At 42.8% G+C, this 20116-nt stretch overlaps 1 protein-coding gene across 10 annotated transcripts in view; it reads right to left on the bottom strand.

Annotated features, from left to right (window-relative positions):
• The window catches only part of sgip1a (SH3GL interacting endocytic adaptor 1a), a 248344-nt gene that overhangs the window by 131722 nt on the left and 96506 nt on the right, over window positions 1-20116 (bottom strand). For all 10 annotated transcript variants that reach the window (XM_059647869.1, XM_059647871.1, XM_059647872.1 and 7 more), the window contains exon 3: window positions 6105-6168. In XM_059647869.1, the coding sequence (XP_059503852.1) occupies window positions 6105-6168 (64 nt within the window). The remainder of the gene's footprint in view (window positions 1-6104; window positions 6169-20116) is intronic.

The raw sequence follows: 20116 nt of genomic DNA, 5'->3' as shown, positions 1-20116 counted from the left end.
CCCAAAACCAGCCCAGCTTGTCCCCACCTCCCTAACCTGTTCTTCCTCTCACCTATCCCCTCCTCCCACCTCAAGCCGCACCCCAATTTCCTTCCTACTAACCTCATCCCATCCCCTTGACCTGTCCGTCCTCCCTGGACTGACCTATCCCCTCCCTCCCTGTCCATCTACACTCACCTTTACTGGTTCCATCCCCACCTCTTTAACTTGTTCGTCTCCTCTCCACCTATTTTCTCCTCTATCCATCTTCGATCCGCCTCCCCATCTCTCCTGATTTATTTCAGAACCCTCTCCTCCTCCCCCTTTTCTGATGAAGGGTCTCGGCCCGAAACGTCAGCTTTTATGCTCCTAAGATGCTGCTTGACCTGCTGTGTTCATCCAGCTCCACATTTTGTTATCTTGGATTCTCCAGCATCTGCAGTTCCCATTATCTCTTGCTTAGGACTCAAACAGGTTATATTCACCATGAAGCAAAACAAACAGAAATTGATGGAAAAACTCAGCAGGTCAGGCAGCATCCGTGATGAGAAAGAAACAGATTTGGATTAGAACAAATGGTTGCTTTTGACCAGCACCTATATGATGGGCCAAAGAGCCTTTTTCTGTACTGTAGATCCCTATGACTTAAACCTCTGTGGCTACTGGACTTGAAACATTACCTCAGCATTCTCTCCACAAATGTTGACAGACCTTTTACATTTCTCTCATGATTCCTGTTTTTATTTGTTTTAGATCTCCAACTGTGCTCAGTTCTTTGTTTTGTTTTATCGAAATTAGATCATATTGGGCAATGATCTATTTTTATTCCCTTTCTGCAAGCCTAAGATACTTTTTTCCTAAAATAAAAGCTTTATTTTAGCGTGGAAAATAATTAAATAAACACATAGCATGTTCATGTTTCTTGTTAAAAGCACAATGGCTGCTAAACTAATTTTGAGCTGACAGGAAGTTAGCATTTTAATAGGAGACGTGGAAATAGATTTTGTTTTTCTGGAAAAAGGAGGGCATCAACAGAATTGTGCCATCCATTTGAAACAATCTGTACTGGTCCTGCCAAATGACAGTGATTATAATCACTACTTTCCACTTTTTTACTTCAAGTTCATTCCAAGCTAGCATTAGATACCTCAGAAACATGAGTCACTGTATACTTATAGTTGGATTAAGGTGGTGGCTGACGGATTATTCATTAGAGTAAACAATTTCATCACATTTTCCATGGAAAATATCGCAACAGAATCAAGGGACAGTGGAATTATTTTCACATCACAGGATTCTTCAAAGTTCAAGGCTTTACTGATGCTATTGGTGATCTGTACAAAATGGAATGGCCTTAATGAACTGAAAGTGATGATACTCCAAAATTATCCACATAATTCATGGAACATGAGACCAGCATTATGCAAGTCATCTGAGCTTCCAGGCAGCAGTCAGGTACCCCTCCTTTAAATATTCAACCCATTGCATCTGTTTGCCATATAACATAATCATGGCGAATCATCCACTTCAAAGCCTTTTCCCCATTCTGTCACCATATCCTTTTGTGTCATTGACAGATTTCTAAATACCAATCTCTACTTTAAACGCAATCAATGATTTGAGCTTCCACAGTCCTGGGGTAAAGAATTCTAAAGATTCACAAACCCAAATTTGAAAGTAAACTCCTTACCTCAGTCGTAGGCAGTTTCTCCCTTATTTTAAAACTGTGTTCCCTGGCTATCGACATCTCAAGCAGGGAAAACATCTTGCCTGCACTTAATTTGTTCCCAATCCTAACCCTTTCAGTACTCTGTCGGTTTAAATGAGATCATCTCTCATTCAATGAAAATCTGGAGTATATGGATCAAGTTGGCAAATTCCTATTCATTGGACAGTGCCATCATCTCAGGAAGATCCCAGGTAGATGGTGGGCCTTCATTTCATTCCTTCTATGGCAACAATATCTTTCTTAAGGTAAGGGGATCAACATTGCACACAGTACTCTAGGTGCAAAGTAAACAAGTACCTATGCAACTGAAGCAAGACTTTGTTACACCTGTACTCAAATTCTCTTGCAATAACAGCTAATATTCCATTGGCCTTCCTAATTGTTGGCTACGCCTGCTACACCCTTCAGTGACTTATTGACAAAGACACCCAGGCTGTTTTGTGCATCTACGTATTAGAGTCATCCAGAAACAGACTCTTTGGTCCAATTCATACATGCCAACCAGATATTCTAAATTAATCTCATTCCATTTTCCAGCATTTGGCCCAAATCCCTCTAACCTCTTACTATTCATATACTCATCCAGATGTCAATTAAATGTTGTATTTGTACCAGCTTCCACACCTCCTGTGGCAACTTATTCCATACAGGCACCAACCTCTGTGTGAAAAAGGTGCCCTTTAGGGCCCTTTTAAGCCTGTCCCCTCTCACCTTAAACCTACCACTTCTAGTTTTAGACTTCCCTACCATGGAAATGTATCATGGAATCAGAGTAGTCAGTCAGTTATGTATGTATAACATATAGTAGCATCCGTAGACATGGAACCCAGACTCTATATGTAAGTCTGTGATAGCATAGCCTTGTAAGTAGCAAGTGTTGTAAATAAACTTCAAGACACCTGTCACAGAAGAACCTGACATTTTGTGGAATATGCTATGCAGGCTAACATATGGCCAGCATGTAGTAGACGAAAAGTGGCAGTGCAGTGATTAGTCCAAAACTACAGGCTATTGGTCTGGGAAAATTGTTTGAATGACATCATGGTAGATGATAAATCATAATCGATAAAAAATCTGGAATTGAAACTAACGTAATGGCAACCATATAACCATTGTCAATTGTCGTTAAAATCCATTTGGTTCACTAATGCACTTTAGGGAAGGAAATCTGCTAAACTTGCCTGGTTTGATCTGGCTCTAGATTTCATTGACGTGACTCCAGACCCACACCAATTTGGTTGACTATTAACCCGCCTTTGGACAATTAATGAAGGGCAATAAATGCTGGCTAACCCAACAATGCCCACAATCCATCCCTGAAGAAAACACCCACAAAAGGCATCAGATGCTCTTATTACCATTTAAACAGCCATGAACTGTAGCCAATAAAAAAAATGTAAATAGCTAGCAGGATTATTATCAATTACACTGTAGGTATCTTGTAGCAGCATTCCATATCCTTTGAAAGATAAAATAAAAGGTTTACAACACAAACATATCAAAGTCTCCAAACTCTCATAATTTGGACATGTAGTGCACATCTTTCAAGCAGGGGACATTTCATTCCACCATTAAAAACAGAGCAAAGTGATGGTCATGACCCTTGATGGACAAAATCCTCATTGACTCCATATCCAATCAATTTCATAATACTAAGAAATCCTTCATTGAGTTCTCTCTTCCAATATTGAGTTTTCATTTACATTAATGAACACACTTAACTCAGCAGATCCAGTTATTCTATAGCTAGGTGAGGCACGTTCTGCAAGTGCATTACTTACCGACTATACAGCCCACTAATATGGGCATATATCTTCCACCCGGACAGATGATAAAGTTGGGAAATTATTAATATTTCACTTATAGTCATTGATGTATAGGAAAGGCCTTTGCCAGAGTCACTCTAATGAGACTCCCTCTAAAGCAAACAAAATATAACCATATGCACAAAATGGGCACACAGCATTCAGATTCATAGTTGACAAGTTAGCTACATCATCTTCAAGAGAAGTGCAGTGAGCAAACATCATGCTGCTTTGCTTTTGTGAGGAGCTATAGCTGAAAATGAATGCATTTAATGACACCAACTGTGGGCAGGAATTTGCCACTTTAGCAGCATGTAGTTTCTGTAGATCCAGATCACATGTCAGCATTAAAACAAGGCATTAGCAGAGATCAGCCGACAGCAGCAAGGTATTATGCTTGGTATTTGTTGAAGATTTTGCCTTTTTGGAATATGTTTGTTTAGTTATCGAGAAGTGCAGCAGATGACTTGCTACATTTTCATCATCTCTCACAAATGGAAAGAATCCAACCAATCTTCAGCAACACATCTGATGCAAGTGAAGTTTATCCAAAGATGGTGTGAAAGTAAAAACCAACTGGCCAGATCTTTGAAATTTGTTAAAAACAGACATTTATTGTTCTTTAACTTTGCCTTTCCCTTCTAGTATTTTGCCTGAATATTGAGATTCCTTTGTGAAATTGTTCAAATAGGGTGACCTTGTGCTAAGACAGTGAATTGAATTCATCTCGAAATGTGGGTAAATGTGCCATCTCTTGTATCTGAAGGAGTATTAGGAAAGAAAATGGCTGCACATTTGAAGAGGGACCGATGCACAGTGCACAAATCCAGGGTCTCAACTAAATATGGGGCCTACATGACAAATCCTCATGAAGCAAAGAAATAAATGTCCAAATATTGAGGCATTTCCTTCACATCATGTAGACTTATTGCCCCAGATCTTCTGGCCTCCAGATAGTTGGATACTAGAAGTACAACTGAGATGCAAGCAGGCCCATCAGATGTGGGAAATGCTGCAGAAGTCTGAGTTTCTAACAGGAAATTCTCCTGCTCCCAGGGGCCTTTCAAAAGAAATGTCAGACTCTAAACTAGAGGCAGAGACCATAGACAGCTACAATTTACTTAACCAATTGTTACTCCTGAATTTTAGACAGAAATTCCTAGTCTAATTCCTGGACTACTATATGACTAACGTCTTTCACTCCTGTGTAGATCCCCTGGCTCCCTTGCTGACCTGACCATCCTTATTACCTGGTAGCCTTCCTTGACCCATTGATTCTCCCACCATGAATGAATGCCAGTAGTGGCAGAATTCAACACTTAACTGGACAGTGAGTTGCCATTTCTGGGCCTCCATTGGAGGCAGGACAAAAAGACCACCCCTTTCCACAATGTGCTTAACAGTGGTGGAGGTGGGAAAGGGATGGGATACCCACTTGCCTCATCCCCATCAGTTTATATCTGTCCACGCCACAAACCCCCAAAAAATTCTCGTCCTGAACTCTGTTATACATTTTTTGGATGCCGCCAGACCAGTGGAGTATTTTGATCATTTTCTGTTTTTATTTCAGAGAAGAAATAGGAGTTAGCCATATTGATGTAAATATGGAATTACATGTAGGCCACACTCATAGAGTCCTACAGCGTGGAAACAGACCCTTCGGTCCAACTTGTCCATGCTGACCAGACATCCCAATCTGGTCTAGCCCCATATGTCAGCATTTAGCCCACATCCCTCTAAACCCTTTCTATTCATATATCCACCCAGATGCCTTTTGAATGTTGTGATTACACCAACCTCCACCACTTCCTCTGTCAGCTCGTTCTATACATGCTCCTCCCTGTGATGAAAATGTTACCCCTCAGGCCCTGGTGTTGTCCTAACATTCCATGTCTAGTAGGTAAGCTTAATTTGTAGTTTTCGGGGTAAAATTCACAGATTTACAAAGTCAGCCTTTTTGAATACAGAGTTGTCTGATGACAGGTTTCTTTTTCAAAAAGCTACAAGTAAACTCAATGCATTTTTATGACAATGCTCTACCAAAATCAGAGCAACGCAGTCTGCTTCTACAAGAAAGGATTTAAAACATCCTCCTTAATGAGATGGCCAAAAAATCCTGGGAGCCTAAGTACCTGAGAATTTTTAGTTGGGACACAATAGTGGCTACTTTCTCTGACCATTGCCTGTCTTGAAACAGGCATGTGTAACTGTGAACATTTAAGATTTCAGCTTCAATAGCAGCAACAAATTCCAACTTTAAGGCTCCTTTAATATGAAAAAATGAGGGAAATTGCCCATAATATCAAACCCACTTATGATAACAATGTGAAACCTAACGTTAACATATTATCAAGATCTGCAACTAGCTAACTGTAGTCACAGTATAAAACAGCATAAGAAAGGTGACTGAAAGACTCGAATAAATTTGCATATGTTAAAAAAGGAGACAGTTCACACCCACTACAAAATATCCTTTTCAACTCTTTGGAACAACTGTCCACTGAAAGACAGGAGCAGCAGTGCTTTGATTATTCTACAATTCATTAAGTAAATCTTGCAGAAGGAAATGATTATTTAAACTGAGCACTTACGTCGAGTCAGTGTCTTTTTCTTTCTTGCGTATACCAAAAGCCTTCCTTGTACGTTTTTTCAACCCTGTTAAGATAAAAGTAAAATATTTATTCTGAGTTTAAATACAAATCAATTAGAAGTGCTCCTCAGCATGATAGTACGAATGTAGTCGGAATATGTGAAAGATCAATGGTATTGTGTTTTTCAGTCAAAATGAAAGAGCAACATACTGTGAGAAGGTACTGCAGAAGGTCTGTTTCACTGAGCATTTCACACAATAGATTCAGTTGGTGAATTAAAATTCTGAAGATTCTGGTTAAAAATTGTACCTGTGATATTATTTTCTGATTACCTTCAAATGGAAGTTTTAAAAAATTGTTTCTCTCTACAATTGTGTGTCACATGGAGGCAATATAATTTGTCACAGCTTTGTTCTCATCTACAATCTTGCCCAAGTGAGTGTGAGCAATACATTTGGGTGAAACACCAAGACTACCACGACCAAGCTTTGCCTGATGTCCATGCATGGTGACAGTAATAGTTAATATGGGCAATTTAACTTCTATCGTCTGATTATTATACTTGAGATCTTTCATCAGCTTTTCTTTTTACTAAAGGAAGATGCATGATCCTAAAATAGCCACAGTGGTCACCTGATCACAGTTTGAGAGGAGTGTTAGGAGGCCCATGTGAAAGAGATGAAGCTGACTGCTCTGAAATGACCATTTCTTTCTCATTATCTCAGAATGCAGCATCCAGCAGAAAACCAAACCAGGAAAGCAGCCATTTACCAAGCACTCATAGGTATCTACAGTGTCCACTACCGCTTTTCTCTCATAGGGCTGAGTGTCTTTGGAACTCCTTTTGTCAAAAGGCAGTGAATACCGAAGCTTTGAACATTTTTAAGGCATAGATAGATTCTTGATCCTTGAAAGATTTTTTGTAATATGTAGGAATATAGAGCTGAAGTTAATATCAGATCAGCCATAACATTACTGAATGGCAGAGCAGGGTCGATGGCTGAGCGATCTAGCTTGTTCCTTGTCCAGATGTTTGTATGTTTGTCTGCTGAGGTTACAAGTGAACCATTAAACAAGTATGATTTCACGTTAAAAAGCTAACACTCAAGGACATAAAAGACTATTTAACTCCATAACCTTTATTTTCCCTCTTTGAATCAGGCACACTCCCTTTTAAACACATTACCTGTGTTTGTGTGTGGGTTTGATGAACAGCAACTCATGTTCCGCTTGGGAACCCTGCAGCCCAATGGTATCAATGTGGACTTCACCAGCTTCAAAATCTCCCCTTCCCCCACTGCATCCCAAAACCAGCCCAGTTCGTCCCCTCCCCCCACTGCATCGCACAACCAGCCCAGCTCTTCCCCTCCTCCCACTGCATCCCAAAACCAGCCCAGCCTGTCTCTGCCTCCCTAACCTGTTCTTCCTCTCACCCATCCCTTCGTCCCACCTCAAGCCGCACCTCCATTTCCTACCTACTAACCTCATCCCACCTCCTTGACCTGTCCGTCTTCCCTGGACTGACCTATCCCCTCCCTACCTCCCCACCTATCCTCTCCTCTCCACCTATCTTCTTTTCTCTCCATCTTCAGTTCACCTCCCCCTCTCTCCCTATTTATTCCAGAACCCTCTCCCCATCCCCCCTCTCTGATGAAGGGTCTAGGCCCGAAATGTCAGCTTTTGTGCTCCTGAGATGCTGCTTGGCCTGCTGTGTTCATCCAGCTTCACACTTCATTATCTTTGATGTGGTCTTTCTTACTTTTCTCAGAGCTAGTAGATATTAAAATTTCTGTCTCTTTCACCCAACAGAATTTTGGTAATTAGCTCCATTTACAGGTAAATTAGAATTTAGCTGGAATGTGATATTTGAATGAGAATAAGAAATAGAAAGTTTTTTTGTGACCAAACGAGAGGTCAGAGAAAGTGGTGCAGATCTGTTGTCCTTACGTGGGTGTCACAATATGCTCATGGGTAATCATTGCATAGAAAATCTAATCTTTTTCCTTCGCTCATCCAGACGAATGAGGCTAATGGTAGTATATTTGCTACCATTCTGGTTGAGACCCAAACCAAAATTATGGGTGGAATTTTATAAGGCCCTGAATGACATGGACTATGGTGAGAAAACTGTGAGAATCAGGTGAGAAATCCAGCAAACTCTTTCTCAATGTTGGGAACAAATAGTTGCATTTTACAAATAAGTTGCTTGCATTGCGATGAGGTTCATGACTCGTTGCGATCAGGCTCATCAATTGCATAATCTCATCTCATTAAGATGCAGCTGACTATTCCACCACCAGCTGTGAGGAAAACAGACACCGAGAATTTCTGACATGCAAGTCAGAACACATAACTGGCAGCTCCAGCTCACCGCTTGCTCCTTCAGAACACGATCTTGGACACAAGGCACTAAAATCTCTGGGCAGGCTCAATGGGCACCAGCTACTCTCACTTCCCTATCGACAGACATTGGCATCTAACACCTGCCATCCTCTCAGAATGTTTGCAGCAGTTCTCTGATACACTTACCAGACACTTCTACACTTTAAAGCTACACCTTGGGTCCACTGGCAACTAGTGTTGAAATGTTGGCGCAAGGATACCTTGTGTGTGGGGTCAGGCATCTGGCTCAAGGATTCGACCAGGCTGCATCTCAGAACTACTCATTTGCTGTCTTAGTGCTCACTCATCCTCTCTACAGCATCTCTACCTTGCCTTTTTGTGTTTATCTTTCCCAAAGAGCAAGCTGCCAGGCTCACGGTACTTCTGTCTTGCCTGCCATTTAGTGCAGACACAAACACAAAGTGATATAGCTTGTCCTGTCTGTCTGCAATCTTCAGTCAGGTCAAAAGCAGCTGTCTTTGGTCAGAAAGTAATTGGCATGGTATGTCAAGGGCAGCCTCTAATATTAGCCCATTCAGTTGCTCATTTGTGGCATTTGGGGTCAAGGTCATCACCTCGGGTTGGAGGGGTGGTGTGCCGTGAGGAATCGAATGTTGGGCAGCCCACCAGCAGCCTTGGTCTTTCTGCCTGGCTGTGGGCTGTTTTCTCCTAGAATGAGGAGGAGGGAGTGAATAAATGAGATTAAAATGGGTGTCACAGCTGTTAGTGATGCTGTTGATGGGAAAAGTGGTAAGGTGCCTTGAGCAAGTGAGTTGGCAGAATGGAGGTCATAAACTGGTTTGTGAGCTTCAGAGTGACTGTGTGTGATATAGCATGAGCATGGTAGGAGGTTGTGAAGTAGCATAGAGACAGTAAGAGTGAGGTAGCAGATAGAAGATTAGAAGATAGTGGCACTTGGTAGCCAAGTGGGAAAAAGTCACTGACTATCTTCCTACATTACTGGGCACTCCTCCAGAAAGCTGAGGCCACAAGGACGCAGATGGAAACCTTGGACCAGGCTTGCGGGATCTAATAATGTGACGTCCTCTGCTGGGCCACACAATGCCACCCAAAGCATGTCATATTCCGCTTGGGAACCCTGCAGCCCAATGGTCTCAATGTGGACTTCACAAGCTTCAAAATCTCTCCTCCCCCTGCTGCATCCCAAGACAAGCCCATCTCGTCCCCGCCTTCTTGACCTGCCCATCCCTTCTCCCACCTTTCTGCTCCTCCCACCTCACTGACCAACACCCACCCCCACTTCCTACCCACTGGCCTTATCCCAGCCTCCTTGATCTGTCCATCTTCCCTCCCAACTACCCGCCCCTCCCTTCTCACTGTTCAACTCCCATCCCAACTCCCTACATACACTCATCTTTACTGGCCTCATCGCCGCCTCCTTGACCTGTCCACCTTCTCCCCACCCATCTGCTCCTCTGTTCATTTTCTATCATCACCCCGCCTCTCTATTTATTTCAGAGCCCCCTTCCCCTCCCCCATTTCTGAAGAAGGGTCCAGACCCTAAACGTCAGTTTTCCTGCTCCTCTGATGCAGCCTGGCCTGCTGTGTTCATCAAGGTCTACAACTTGCTGTCTCTGTTTTATTATTTATTGTTTTTTGCAAAGGCAGAGCAATGTGGTAATGTGCAATTTTATTACTTTTTAATGCAATATTAATCTATTATAGGTATACAACCATAACACATAGGAGCAGGATTAGGCCAATCAGTCCATCGAGTCCGGTCTGCCATTCAATTATGTCTCAAGTGTTTCTCAAACATATTCTATTGTCTTTTCCCCATAAATTTTGATCCTTTTACTGAACCAGAACCTACCTCCGTCTTAAATACACTCAATGACTTGGCCTCCTCAGCTCCCTGCAGCAATGAGTTCCACAAGTTAACCATCCTTTGGCTGAAGAAATTCCTCCTCATCTTAGTTCTAAAAGGTTGTTCCTTCACTCCGAGGCTGTTGCCTTGGGTCCTAGTCTCTCCTACTAGTGGAACAGTAGAAACCACTGGAATAAACTAAAACTGACCAACCAGAATATCCCTGAATTAATATTCCTTTCACATTTTTGAAGCACCTGCATGAATGTTAAAGACATATAAATGGCAAATATGTAGTCTGTCTGCTACGTGGTTTTCAACACTTCTGAAAAAGGCACAAAGAAAATTTAAAATTTACAAATTTTCAGATGACACAAAATTGGAGGAACACTCAATATGAGGAAAACTGCAATAAATAACAGGAGGACATTAATAAACTTTCAGAATGGGTAAGTAATTGATAAATGAAGTTCAGCACAGATAAATATGAGATAATAAATTTTGATAGAAGAATAGGGAGATGCAAAGTGACCAGAAATTGGAAGGTGCAACCAGGAAGGGTAGTGGAATAAACAGATCTTAGAGTACAAATACATCAATCAATCATTGTTGTGCATAGGTTGGAAAGGTCATTAAAGTAAAGTAAATCAAGAAAATATGCTTTATTTCTGAGAGGAACAGAGCTACTGGAATAGCCTGGGATCACAGACGCATGTGTCATCTCTAAAAGATGTTGCACACCCAGACATGCACCATCAGTCCAGATAGGGAAGATGGGCTATATCTGCATTGAGCCTTAGTTCCAAAACACATGTGTGCACTTCTGATCACCATCAGAAAAAGATTGACGGACTGATTTCTGTTGAAAAAAATAGATCTCAGGGTTAGAATAATAGAAGTCTTCAACATTATGAAAGATTTCAGTATAGTGAGTACAGACAGGATGCTCCCTCTTGTAGAAGAACTTAGCTACAAGTTATCAATATAAAACCGTGATTTATAATTTCAAGAGGGAATTGAGATGAAAACTACCAAAGAGTAGTGAGATTATGAAATCACAGGGAGTGGTTGAACTTTGTAGTGCAAGTGCGATTTTAAGGGGAAGTTCCACTGAAAGAGGAGGGAGCAGTGAATAATGGATTACAGTAATAGACCTGGTTGATGAAAGATGGGAAGAGATTTGACAGGAGCATAAAAAGACAGCATGGACTGATTGGGTTGAATAGCCTGTTTTCATGCTGTCTGTCTTTTGTTATCCTAAACAAAATAATTTATACTTCACTAACTAGATATAAAGGTGCTGACTGGCTGATATTTTGAGAAGAGTACTGTTGGATTGGTGGGTGTTGGTGAACACGCCAGAACATGGCAGATACCATTGCATTATCATATCATCAGCTGACTGGAGATCCACAAGGTGAAGAATTGTTAAAGCTTTAAAGGAGCACAAAGTATGGCAAGAATCTTAAATCTTAAATTAAAATTGGATTTACTGCTCATGTAGGCTAGAAAAAGTAATATTCTCACAAAAATGTTAATGGCACGAAATGAAACAATAGCCTAACACAAAAGTATATTCAGTCAAGGATGGCAAGAGGATTAAAGGGAATAATTGACAGGAGTTGCTTGGATCAACAAGGTAGTTTGTCAGAAAAGCCTTGAAGGATGATATCATGGTGGGGAAGCAGAAGGCTTACAGGAAAATATAACTCCTAAAGACCTGAACAGATGAAGGCCAGCAGAGGAGGGCAAGGGGAGGTTAAAAAAAAGTAATGGATGTTGGAGGGAGATTGTGGAGCTGGAGAAAGCTACAGGCTGAGGGAGGATGAAGGTAATGAAGGAATTTTACACAAGAATGATTATTTTAAAAACGAATTGTTGAGGCATTGGGTGCCAACATAGATCAACAAGGATAAGATAGACGAATGTTTGGAACTTCTTGTGTGATGGGCAGCAAATTTTTCATTGAGTTGATTTGTAGAGGATAGAGGATGGGAAAACAGCCAGGAGGATGTTGTAATAACCGTAATTGACAAAATCACTGATCAGGGCTTCCATGTTAATGGACAAAATGTAGGGCCAGAGACAGCTGACAATACTGAAAAAATATGATGTGATATTTATTGATTGGAATGCTGAGACCTGGATTCCCTTAGAAAATAGTCAGGGAAAAGGATGAAATCGCTGTCAAGAATACAAAGTTTACAACTGAAGTGATAGTTTGAATCTTTCCAATTTTTAAGTGCAGGAGTTTTCTTTATTTTAAACTTGATGTGTTGTACAGATGCTTTTTTTTTCTCTGTAATTTTAATTGTGGACACAAATGGGGACAGGATTGTTTTAAAACTCAGCCTTATGACAGGTTATGCTGCATATTAAAATAAAACACGTTACTGAAACTCATTGTCAGTTATGTTTACACTGCTGCTTTGATAAAGCAGTGGAGGTGGTTATTTCTAGGCACCAAGAGGTGCACAAAAAGTGAGATTTAGGTCCTCTTGTAGCATAGTGGTAGTGTCCCTGACTCTGAGCCTGGAGACCCAGGTTTAGATCCCACCTGCTCCAGAGATATATACTAATGTCTTTGGACAGATTGATTAGTAAAATTTTGACAGTGAGACTTGACCGACAAAAGGGTGCTGAATGATTTATGGAGTTGTGACCAGTACTGGATGCCAAAGGCTATTAGTCTGATGACAGCTATCTGACTGGCTCCTGGGTAGTTGGACAGCTTTTAGATGTGAAAGGTCCTGGCAGAAAACTCCAGACTGCTGAAACAACAGATGGTGGGTCTCTCTCTCCAATAAAATACATAAAACCTGAAGAAAGCCAGGCTATTTTCCTTCGCCATTTGCTGTATGCTGTGGCCTTTTATTAGTAACTAAAAGACATTGTGGTTCATGTAGCAATTGCCTGTCCCTCCTCAAAGAAATGGAAAGAATCTGGAATAGAGATATTAAGGAACAGGAAACCCTAGGAAGCAAAAGCTTTGTTTCAGAGAGGCATTTCGACTGGGACCAGTGAATCGCTTACCCAGTTTTCTTTTTTGTTTTCCCACGACCTATAACATCAATTTTTATTTTGTCAGTAACTGTTCAGTTTCTTTTAGATGGGAGTTAGAGTTATAACTAGTGACACTATGTGTCGATGAATGTTTACTTGTGTTTAGAATCTACCTGTAATAAATAATAGTTCTTGTTAAATACAAAAACCTGGTCTCTGCTTTCTGTTGATCTTGGGCTATTTGAGAAGTGAATTGGAAACTTTGCATAATGTGATATATTTTGTAATTTATGTGGTTACTCAGAGGAATCGTGGAGCTTGATTTCCAGTGCACTACCTCTGTGAGGTATGACAATACAGCTATTGCTGGCAAGAGCTTTAATTGATTGCCATCCCCAATTGACCTTAAAAGGGTAATCAGTCTTCTTTTTGAATCCCTGCAGTCTGTGTGTTGCAGGAGAAAAGGTTTTCCCACTGTTAGGTCAGGAGTGCTAGGATTTTGACACAGCAATAATGCAGAACTTGTAGTATGCTGCTGCTGTGGGATTTCAAAGGGAATTTGAAAGAAAAGCTGTTCCCTTAAGTGGTAGAGGCTGCAGATTTAAAGTATGTTGCTGAAAAAACCTTTAGTTGTAAATAAAGGCTAAATATTAGACAAGAAGTGTGGCAGAACAAAAGCAGTTGTAAGCTCAAGGGAGGTGGAGCTATGTTTTCTTCATGTACTTGTGGGAGTTAACCCAACCAGCTTGATCACATTAATTATATTTAGCAAGATTTCAACACAAGAGAACGCAAGGTAAAAGGTGCTTCTTGAATGCATTTCTCTAAAAAAACATGGAGGATAATGTGGACTAATTAGTATTTATCATGCTCAACATTTTTTCCATGTTTTGCATCACGTATTACATTAACTGGTTTGTTAACTCGTCTATAGGTTTTCCAGCATTAAATTCACAATAAATGGATGTGTGTGAGTGTTTTTTATTGTATGTTCATTGGATGTGGGTGTCACTAGCTAGGCCAGCAGTTTTGTATCAGAGGACTCCCTACCTACGTCCGTGACACCACCCACGCCCTCCACTTCCTCCAGAACTTCCAATTCCCTGGCCCCCAACACCTCATTTTCACCATGGATGTCCAGTCCCTATACACCTGTATTCCGCATGCAGCTGGCGTCAAAGCCCTCCGCTTCTTCCTGTCCCGCAGGCCCAACCAGTCCCCCTCCACCGACACCCTCATCCGCCTAGCCGAACTCATCTGCACCCTCAACAACTTCTCTTTCGATTCCTCCCACTTCCTACAGACAAAGGGGGTGGCCATGGGCACCCACATGGGCCCCAGCTATGCCTGCCTCTTTGTAGGTTACGTAGAACAGTCCCTCTTCTGCACCTACACAGGCCCCAAACCCCACCTCTTCCTCTGTTACATTGATGACTGTATCGGCGCCGCCTCTTGCTCCCCAGAAGAGCTCGAACAGTTCATCCACTTCACCAACACCTTCCACCCCAACCTCAAGTTCACCTGGGCCATCTCCAACACATCTCCCACCTTCCTGGGCCTCTCAGTCTCCATCTCAGGCAACCAGCTTGTAACTGATGTCCATTTCAAGCCCATCGACTCCCACAGCTACCTAGAATACACCTCCTCCCACCCACCCTCCTGCAAAAATTCCATCCCCTATTCCCAATTCCTCTGTCTCCGCCGCATCTGCTCCTAGGATGAGGCATTCAACTCCCGCACATCCCAGATGTCCAAGTTCCTCAAGAACCGCAACTTTCCTCCCACAGTGGTCGAGAATGCCCTTGACCGCGTCTCCTGCATTTTCCGAAACACATCCCTCACACCCCGCCCCCGCCACAACCGCCCAAAGAAGATCCCCCTCGTTCTCACACACCACCCCACCAACCTCTGGATACAACGCATCATCCTCCTACACTTCCGCCATCTACAATCAGACCCCACCACCCAAGACATTTTTCCATCCCCATCCTTGTCTGCTTTCCGGAGAGACCACTCTCTCCGTGACTCCCTTGTTCGCTCCACACTGCCCTCCAACCCCACCACACCCAGCACCTTCCCCTGCAACCACAGGAAATGCTACACTTGCCCCCACACCTCCTCCCTCACCCCTATCCCAGGCCCCAAGATGACTTTCCATATTAAGCAGAGGTTCACCTGCACATCTGCCAATGTGGTATACTGTATCCACTGTACCCGGTGTGGCTTCCTCTACATTGGGGAAACCAAGCGGAGGCTTGGGGACCGCTTTGCAGAACACCTCCGCTCGGTTCACAATAAACAACTGCACCTCCCAGTCGCTAACCATTTCCACTCCCCCTCCCATTCTTTAGATGACCTGTCCATCATGGGCCTCCTGCAGTGATGCCACCCGATGGTTGCAGGAACAGCAACTCATATTCCGCTTGGGAACCCTGCAGCCCAATGGTATCAATGTGGACTTCACCAGCTTCAAAATCTCCCCTTCCCCCACGCATCCCAAAACCAGCCCGGTTCATCCCCTCCCCCCACTGCATCACACAACCAGCCCAGCTCTTCCCCTCCACCCACTGCATCCCAAAACCAGTCCAGCCTGTCTCTGCCTCCCTAACCTGTTCTTCCTCTCACCCATCCCTTCCTCCCACCCCAAGCCGCACCTCCATTTCCTACCTACTAACCTCATCCCACCTCTTTGACCTGTCCGTCTTCCCTGGACTGACCTATCCCCTCCCTACCTCCCCACCTATACTCTCCTCTCCACCTATCTTCTTTTCTCTCCATCTTCAGTTCGCCTCCCCCTCTCTCCCTATTTATTCCAGAACCCTCACCCCATCCCCCTCTCTGATGAAGGGTCTAGGCCCAGAACGTCAGCTTTTGTGCTCCTGAGATGCTGTTTTGCCTGCTGTGTTCATCCAGCTTCATACTTTACTATCTAGGTGGGCATTTTTATTGTCTATCCCTAATCACCCTGAAGAAGGTGGTATTGACCTACCTTCTTGAATCATACAGTCTTTGGGGTATCAGGAGACCCATAGAAATGTTGGAGAGTGAATTCCATGATTTTAACCCAGTGGCAATAAAGGAACGGTAATATATTTCAAGTCAGTTTGGTGTGTGGCTCAAAGAAGAATATGCAGGTGATGGTGTTCCCATGTATCTGCTGTGCTTGAATTTCCTTGTGGTTCCTCGAACTTAATTGGCTTGGAAGGTGCCTTGGTAAGCTGTTTCATCCAAATGGCACATACTGCTGCCACTGTGCATTGAAGTAAAGGAAGTGGATGATGGTAAATGGGGTGTCAATCCAGTGGGTTGTTTTATCCTGGATGGGGTCAAAATCTTGAATGTTGTTGGAGCAGCATTTAACCACACAAGTGGAAAAATACCTTCACACTCTGGACTTGTGCCTTTTGGACAGTGGACAGGAGTTGTGGAGATGGAGGTGATCTAATTGCTGCAGATTTCCCAGAGTGTGGTCTGCTCTTGCAGGTACAGTGTTTATGGAGCTTGCTCACATTGGTTTCTGGTCAATAATAATACCCAGGTTTTGTCAATGAGGGATTCAGCAATGGTAATGCTTTTAAAATTCAAATGGAGTTAGGTAAATTTTCCCTTGTTGGAGAAAGATATTGCCTGGCACTTGTGTGTCATCAATGTTACTTGCTGTTAATCAATCCAACCCTGGATGTTGTCAAGGTCTTGCTGAATACAGAAACAGACTGCTTCAGAATCTGAGAAGTCCTGAAGGTTCAAACGTGTAATCTTCAGTGAACATCCCCAATTCTGACCTTATATGGAGAGAAGGTCATTGATGAAGCAGCTGGAGATGGTTGGGCCTAGGCACTACCCTTAGGATTTTCTGCAGGGCTGTCCTGGGTCTGAAATTATAGACCTCCAAAAACCACAATGGTCTTATTTTGTGTTTGACTACAATCAGTAAGGAGTTTGCTTTGATCCTCATTGACTACAGTTTTACTCGGGCTCCTTGATGCCATATTAGTGGAATACCGCCTTACAGTCAAGGGTAGTCACTCTTACCTCATCTCTAGAATTCAGTTCTTTCATCTGTAATGAAGTCAGGAGCCAATAGCTCTGAAGGATCCCAGACTGAGCATCAGCAGGCAGGTTATTCCCTTGTAAGTACTGCAGGTAGCACTGTAGACCTCATCTTCCTCATTTTACTGATGACTGTCAGCAGATTAATAGGCTAATAAATGACCAAGTTTCATTTTTCCTGCTTTTGTGCACAGGGTGTACCTGATCAAGGTTTTATATTGTCATGTAGATGCCAGTGGTGTAACTGTGCAGGAACTGCTTAGGGATGGCATGGCTGGGTTTGGAGCACATCTCTTCAGTACTGTTGCCAGGTCCTATGTTATCAGGTCCTTTGCAACAGAGACCTAAGTGATTCCACAACCAACAGATCAGGTCTGAGATCAAAACAAAAAGTGCTGGAATGAATCCAGTGCCTTCAACCATTTCTTCATATCACAAGGAGTGAACTGATTGGCTAATGACTGGTATCTGTGATATTGAGGTTTCAAGTTCATCTATACTGCATTTTTGGCTGGAGTTTGTTGTAAATGCCTCAGCTTTGTCTTTTGCACTTAAATGTTGGGCTTGCCACTACTGAAGATTGAACCTCCTCCTCTTGTTAGCTGTTTAATTATCCACTGTCATTCATAACTAAATGCGTTGGGTCTACAGAGCTTAAATCTCATTAAAATAAAAATAAAATACTGCGGATGTTGGGGAGATCTGAAATAAAAGAAATAAATGAGCTTTGAAGAAGTGTATTAGACTTAAAATGTTTTCCCACCCTACAGATACTGTCAGACCTGCTGAGTTTTTCTAGCACTTTGTTTTGATTTGAGATCTGATCTGTTGGTTGTGAAATCACTTCGTTCTGTCTATTGCATATTGCTTCTACTGTTTAGCTGACAAGTAATCCTGTGTTGTAGCTTCACCATGCTAATGTATCATTCTTTTATATGCTCTGTACTGCTCCTGACATGCCCTGCTGCATTCTTCATTGATTGAAAATATATCTCCTGAATTGACAATAATGGTCAAACAAGGAGTATGCTGGGTCATTAGGTTACAGATTGCTATTGAACACAGTTCTGCTGCTGGTGATGCCTTGCTGCCTCATGACTGCACAGACTCGATTTGCTAGATCTATTCAAAGTCTATTCCATTTAGTATGGTAGTAGTGATATGCAACATGAAGGAGGGTATCCTCAATGTTAAGATGGGACTTTGTCTCCACCATGACTGTGGCGATCATTCCTACCAATATGATCATGGGATGGATACATCCACTTCAGATGGATTGATGAGCGGGAGATTGAGTTGTCATTTCCCTCAGAATCTGCTGCAGATTCAGTGTAACAGGTATTTCCTTGAGAACCTAATCATCTCGGATTGCACTGTGGATAACAAGCCAAACTTACTCACAGAAATAAGTGTCCCACCCAGAATACCTTCTACGTTCTCACCACTCTCGATGCTTTTACCAAGTAGTTGTCAGTATGGATAAGTACCGATTCAGCCCCAAGCCTCCATGTTCCCTTTTACATTGTACTATCCTGGCAACCTGTTTTCACAGTGTGCCTAAAATGGAGATGCAACGTATTGAACTTTGCCTCCGGCTGCGCCCCCCCCACCCCGGCTCCCTGAATTCCAGCATTACTCCTTAACAATGGCCTCCTTGGTCTTCATCATTCCTCCTGTGCAGGCCACAGTGGTGGTCACTGACGATACTCCCAACTCCCACAGCCAACCATGCCCTTCAATGCTGTTTTGCATACTCCAAATTACCTTGAATCGCCCCCATCACCATCCTTGTCCTGACCTATACACTTGCCTCTGCTTGTCCCCACACCCCAACCATGACTCACCCAGGCCTTTTGGCAGTCAACTCTCCCATTGCCCGAAAGGCTATGAGTATCCTTCAGCAGATGGACTCTGAAGGCTGTATTTGCCCTAGACCTCTGACCAACTTGGATGAACAGTCCCAAGGCAGGACCGACCAGACCACTGACAACTGTATTGGCACTCTCCAGTGGATGAAACACAAATCCCTTGAATTCCTAAAAAGCTGTCTGACCATGGTTCTGCCCTTTGAATGTATGTAGACTGTGCCCATGACTGTTGGTACCAGGGCTCCCTCCCACCCCACTACCTTAACTGGGCTGAGGACTAGATCCCACCCATTTCTGGCATGGCCATTTGGTTAAATAAACATGAAGCTTATTTACTGTAAGGCAGGCGGCTGGAAAATGTTGTACATGTTAGATTGATGTTTCAAAGTGCCATACAGCAAGACACTCCCTCTCTCTCCAGTCAGATCCTTACTGACAAGTATGACAAGGAGCATGTCTGTGTGGATGTACAAAAGAGCCCATCAATCTGGCAGTTCTATCGATCTTCAGTCTGGCTGAAGTACCAACCAACAGCCAAGGCAAGGTAAGGCATGGATGCAGTAAATGTGCAGGTAGGAGTTAAATGAGCAAGAGCTAAGAGAGCAAGCAAGCAACCCTGAGATGCAATTAGGTACAAACTGTGATAGATATGCCCGTTCGAGTGCAAACTGTCCTTGTACCAGCCTTTTAAAGTTAGTTAGTGGAATGCAGGTCTGTGCTTTCTAGTCTTCCTGCGAGTCGGTCAGAAAGGTGCAATGAGGATAGAGAGGCATTGGGAAATGTCAATGAGGACACCAATAAGAGATATTTGCAGCTGATGCCTGTAAATTGAGCCCTGAGATATAGTTTCGTGCACAGCATCACGAAGTTATCCCGCAGAC

This window comes from Stegostoma tigrinum, chromosome 8 (assembly GCF_030684315.1).
Source record: "Stegostoma tigrinum isolate sSteTig4 chromosome 8, sSteTig4.hap1, whole genome shotgun sequence".
NCBI classification, from domain to species: Eukaryota; Metazoa; Chordata; class Chondrichthyes; order Orectolobiformes; family Stegostomatidae; genus Stegostoma; species Stegostoma tigrinum.
This window is presented reverse-complemented; position numbering and strand designations above follow the sequence as displayed.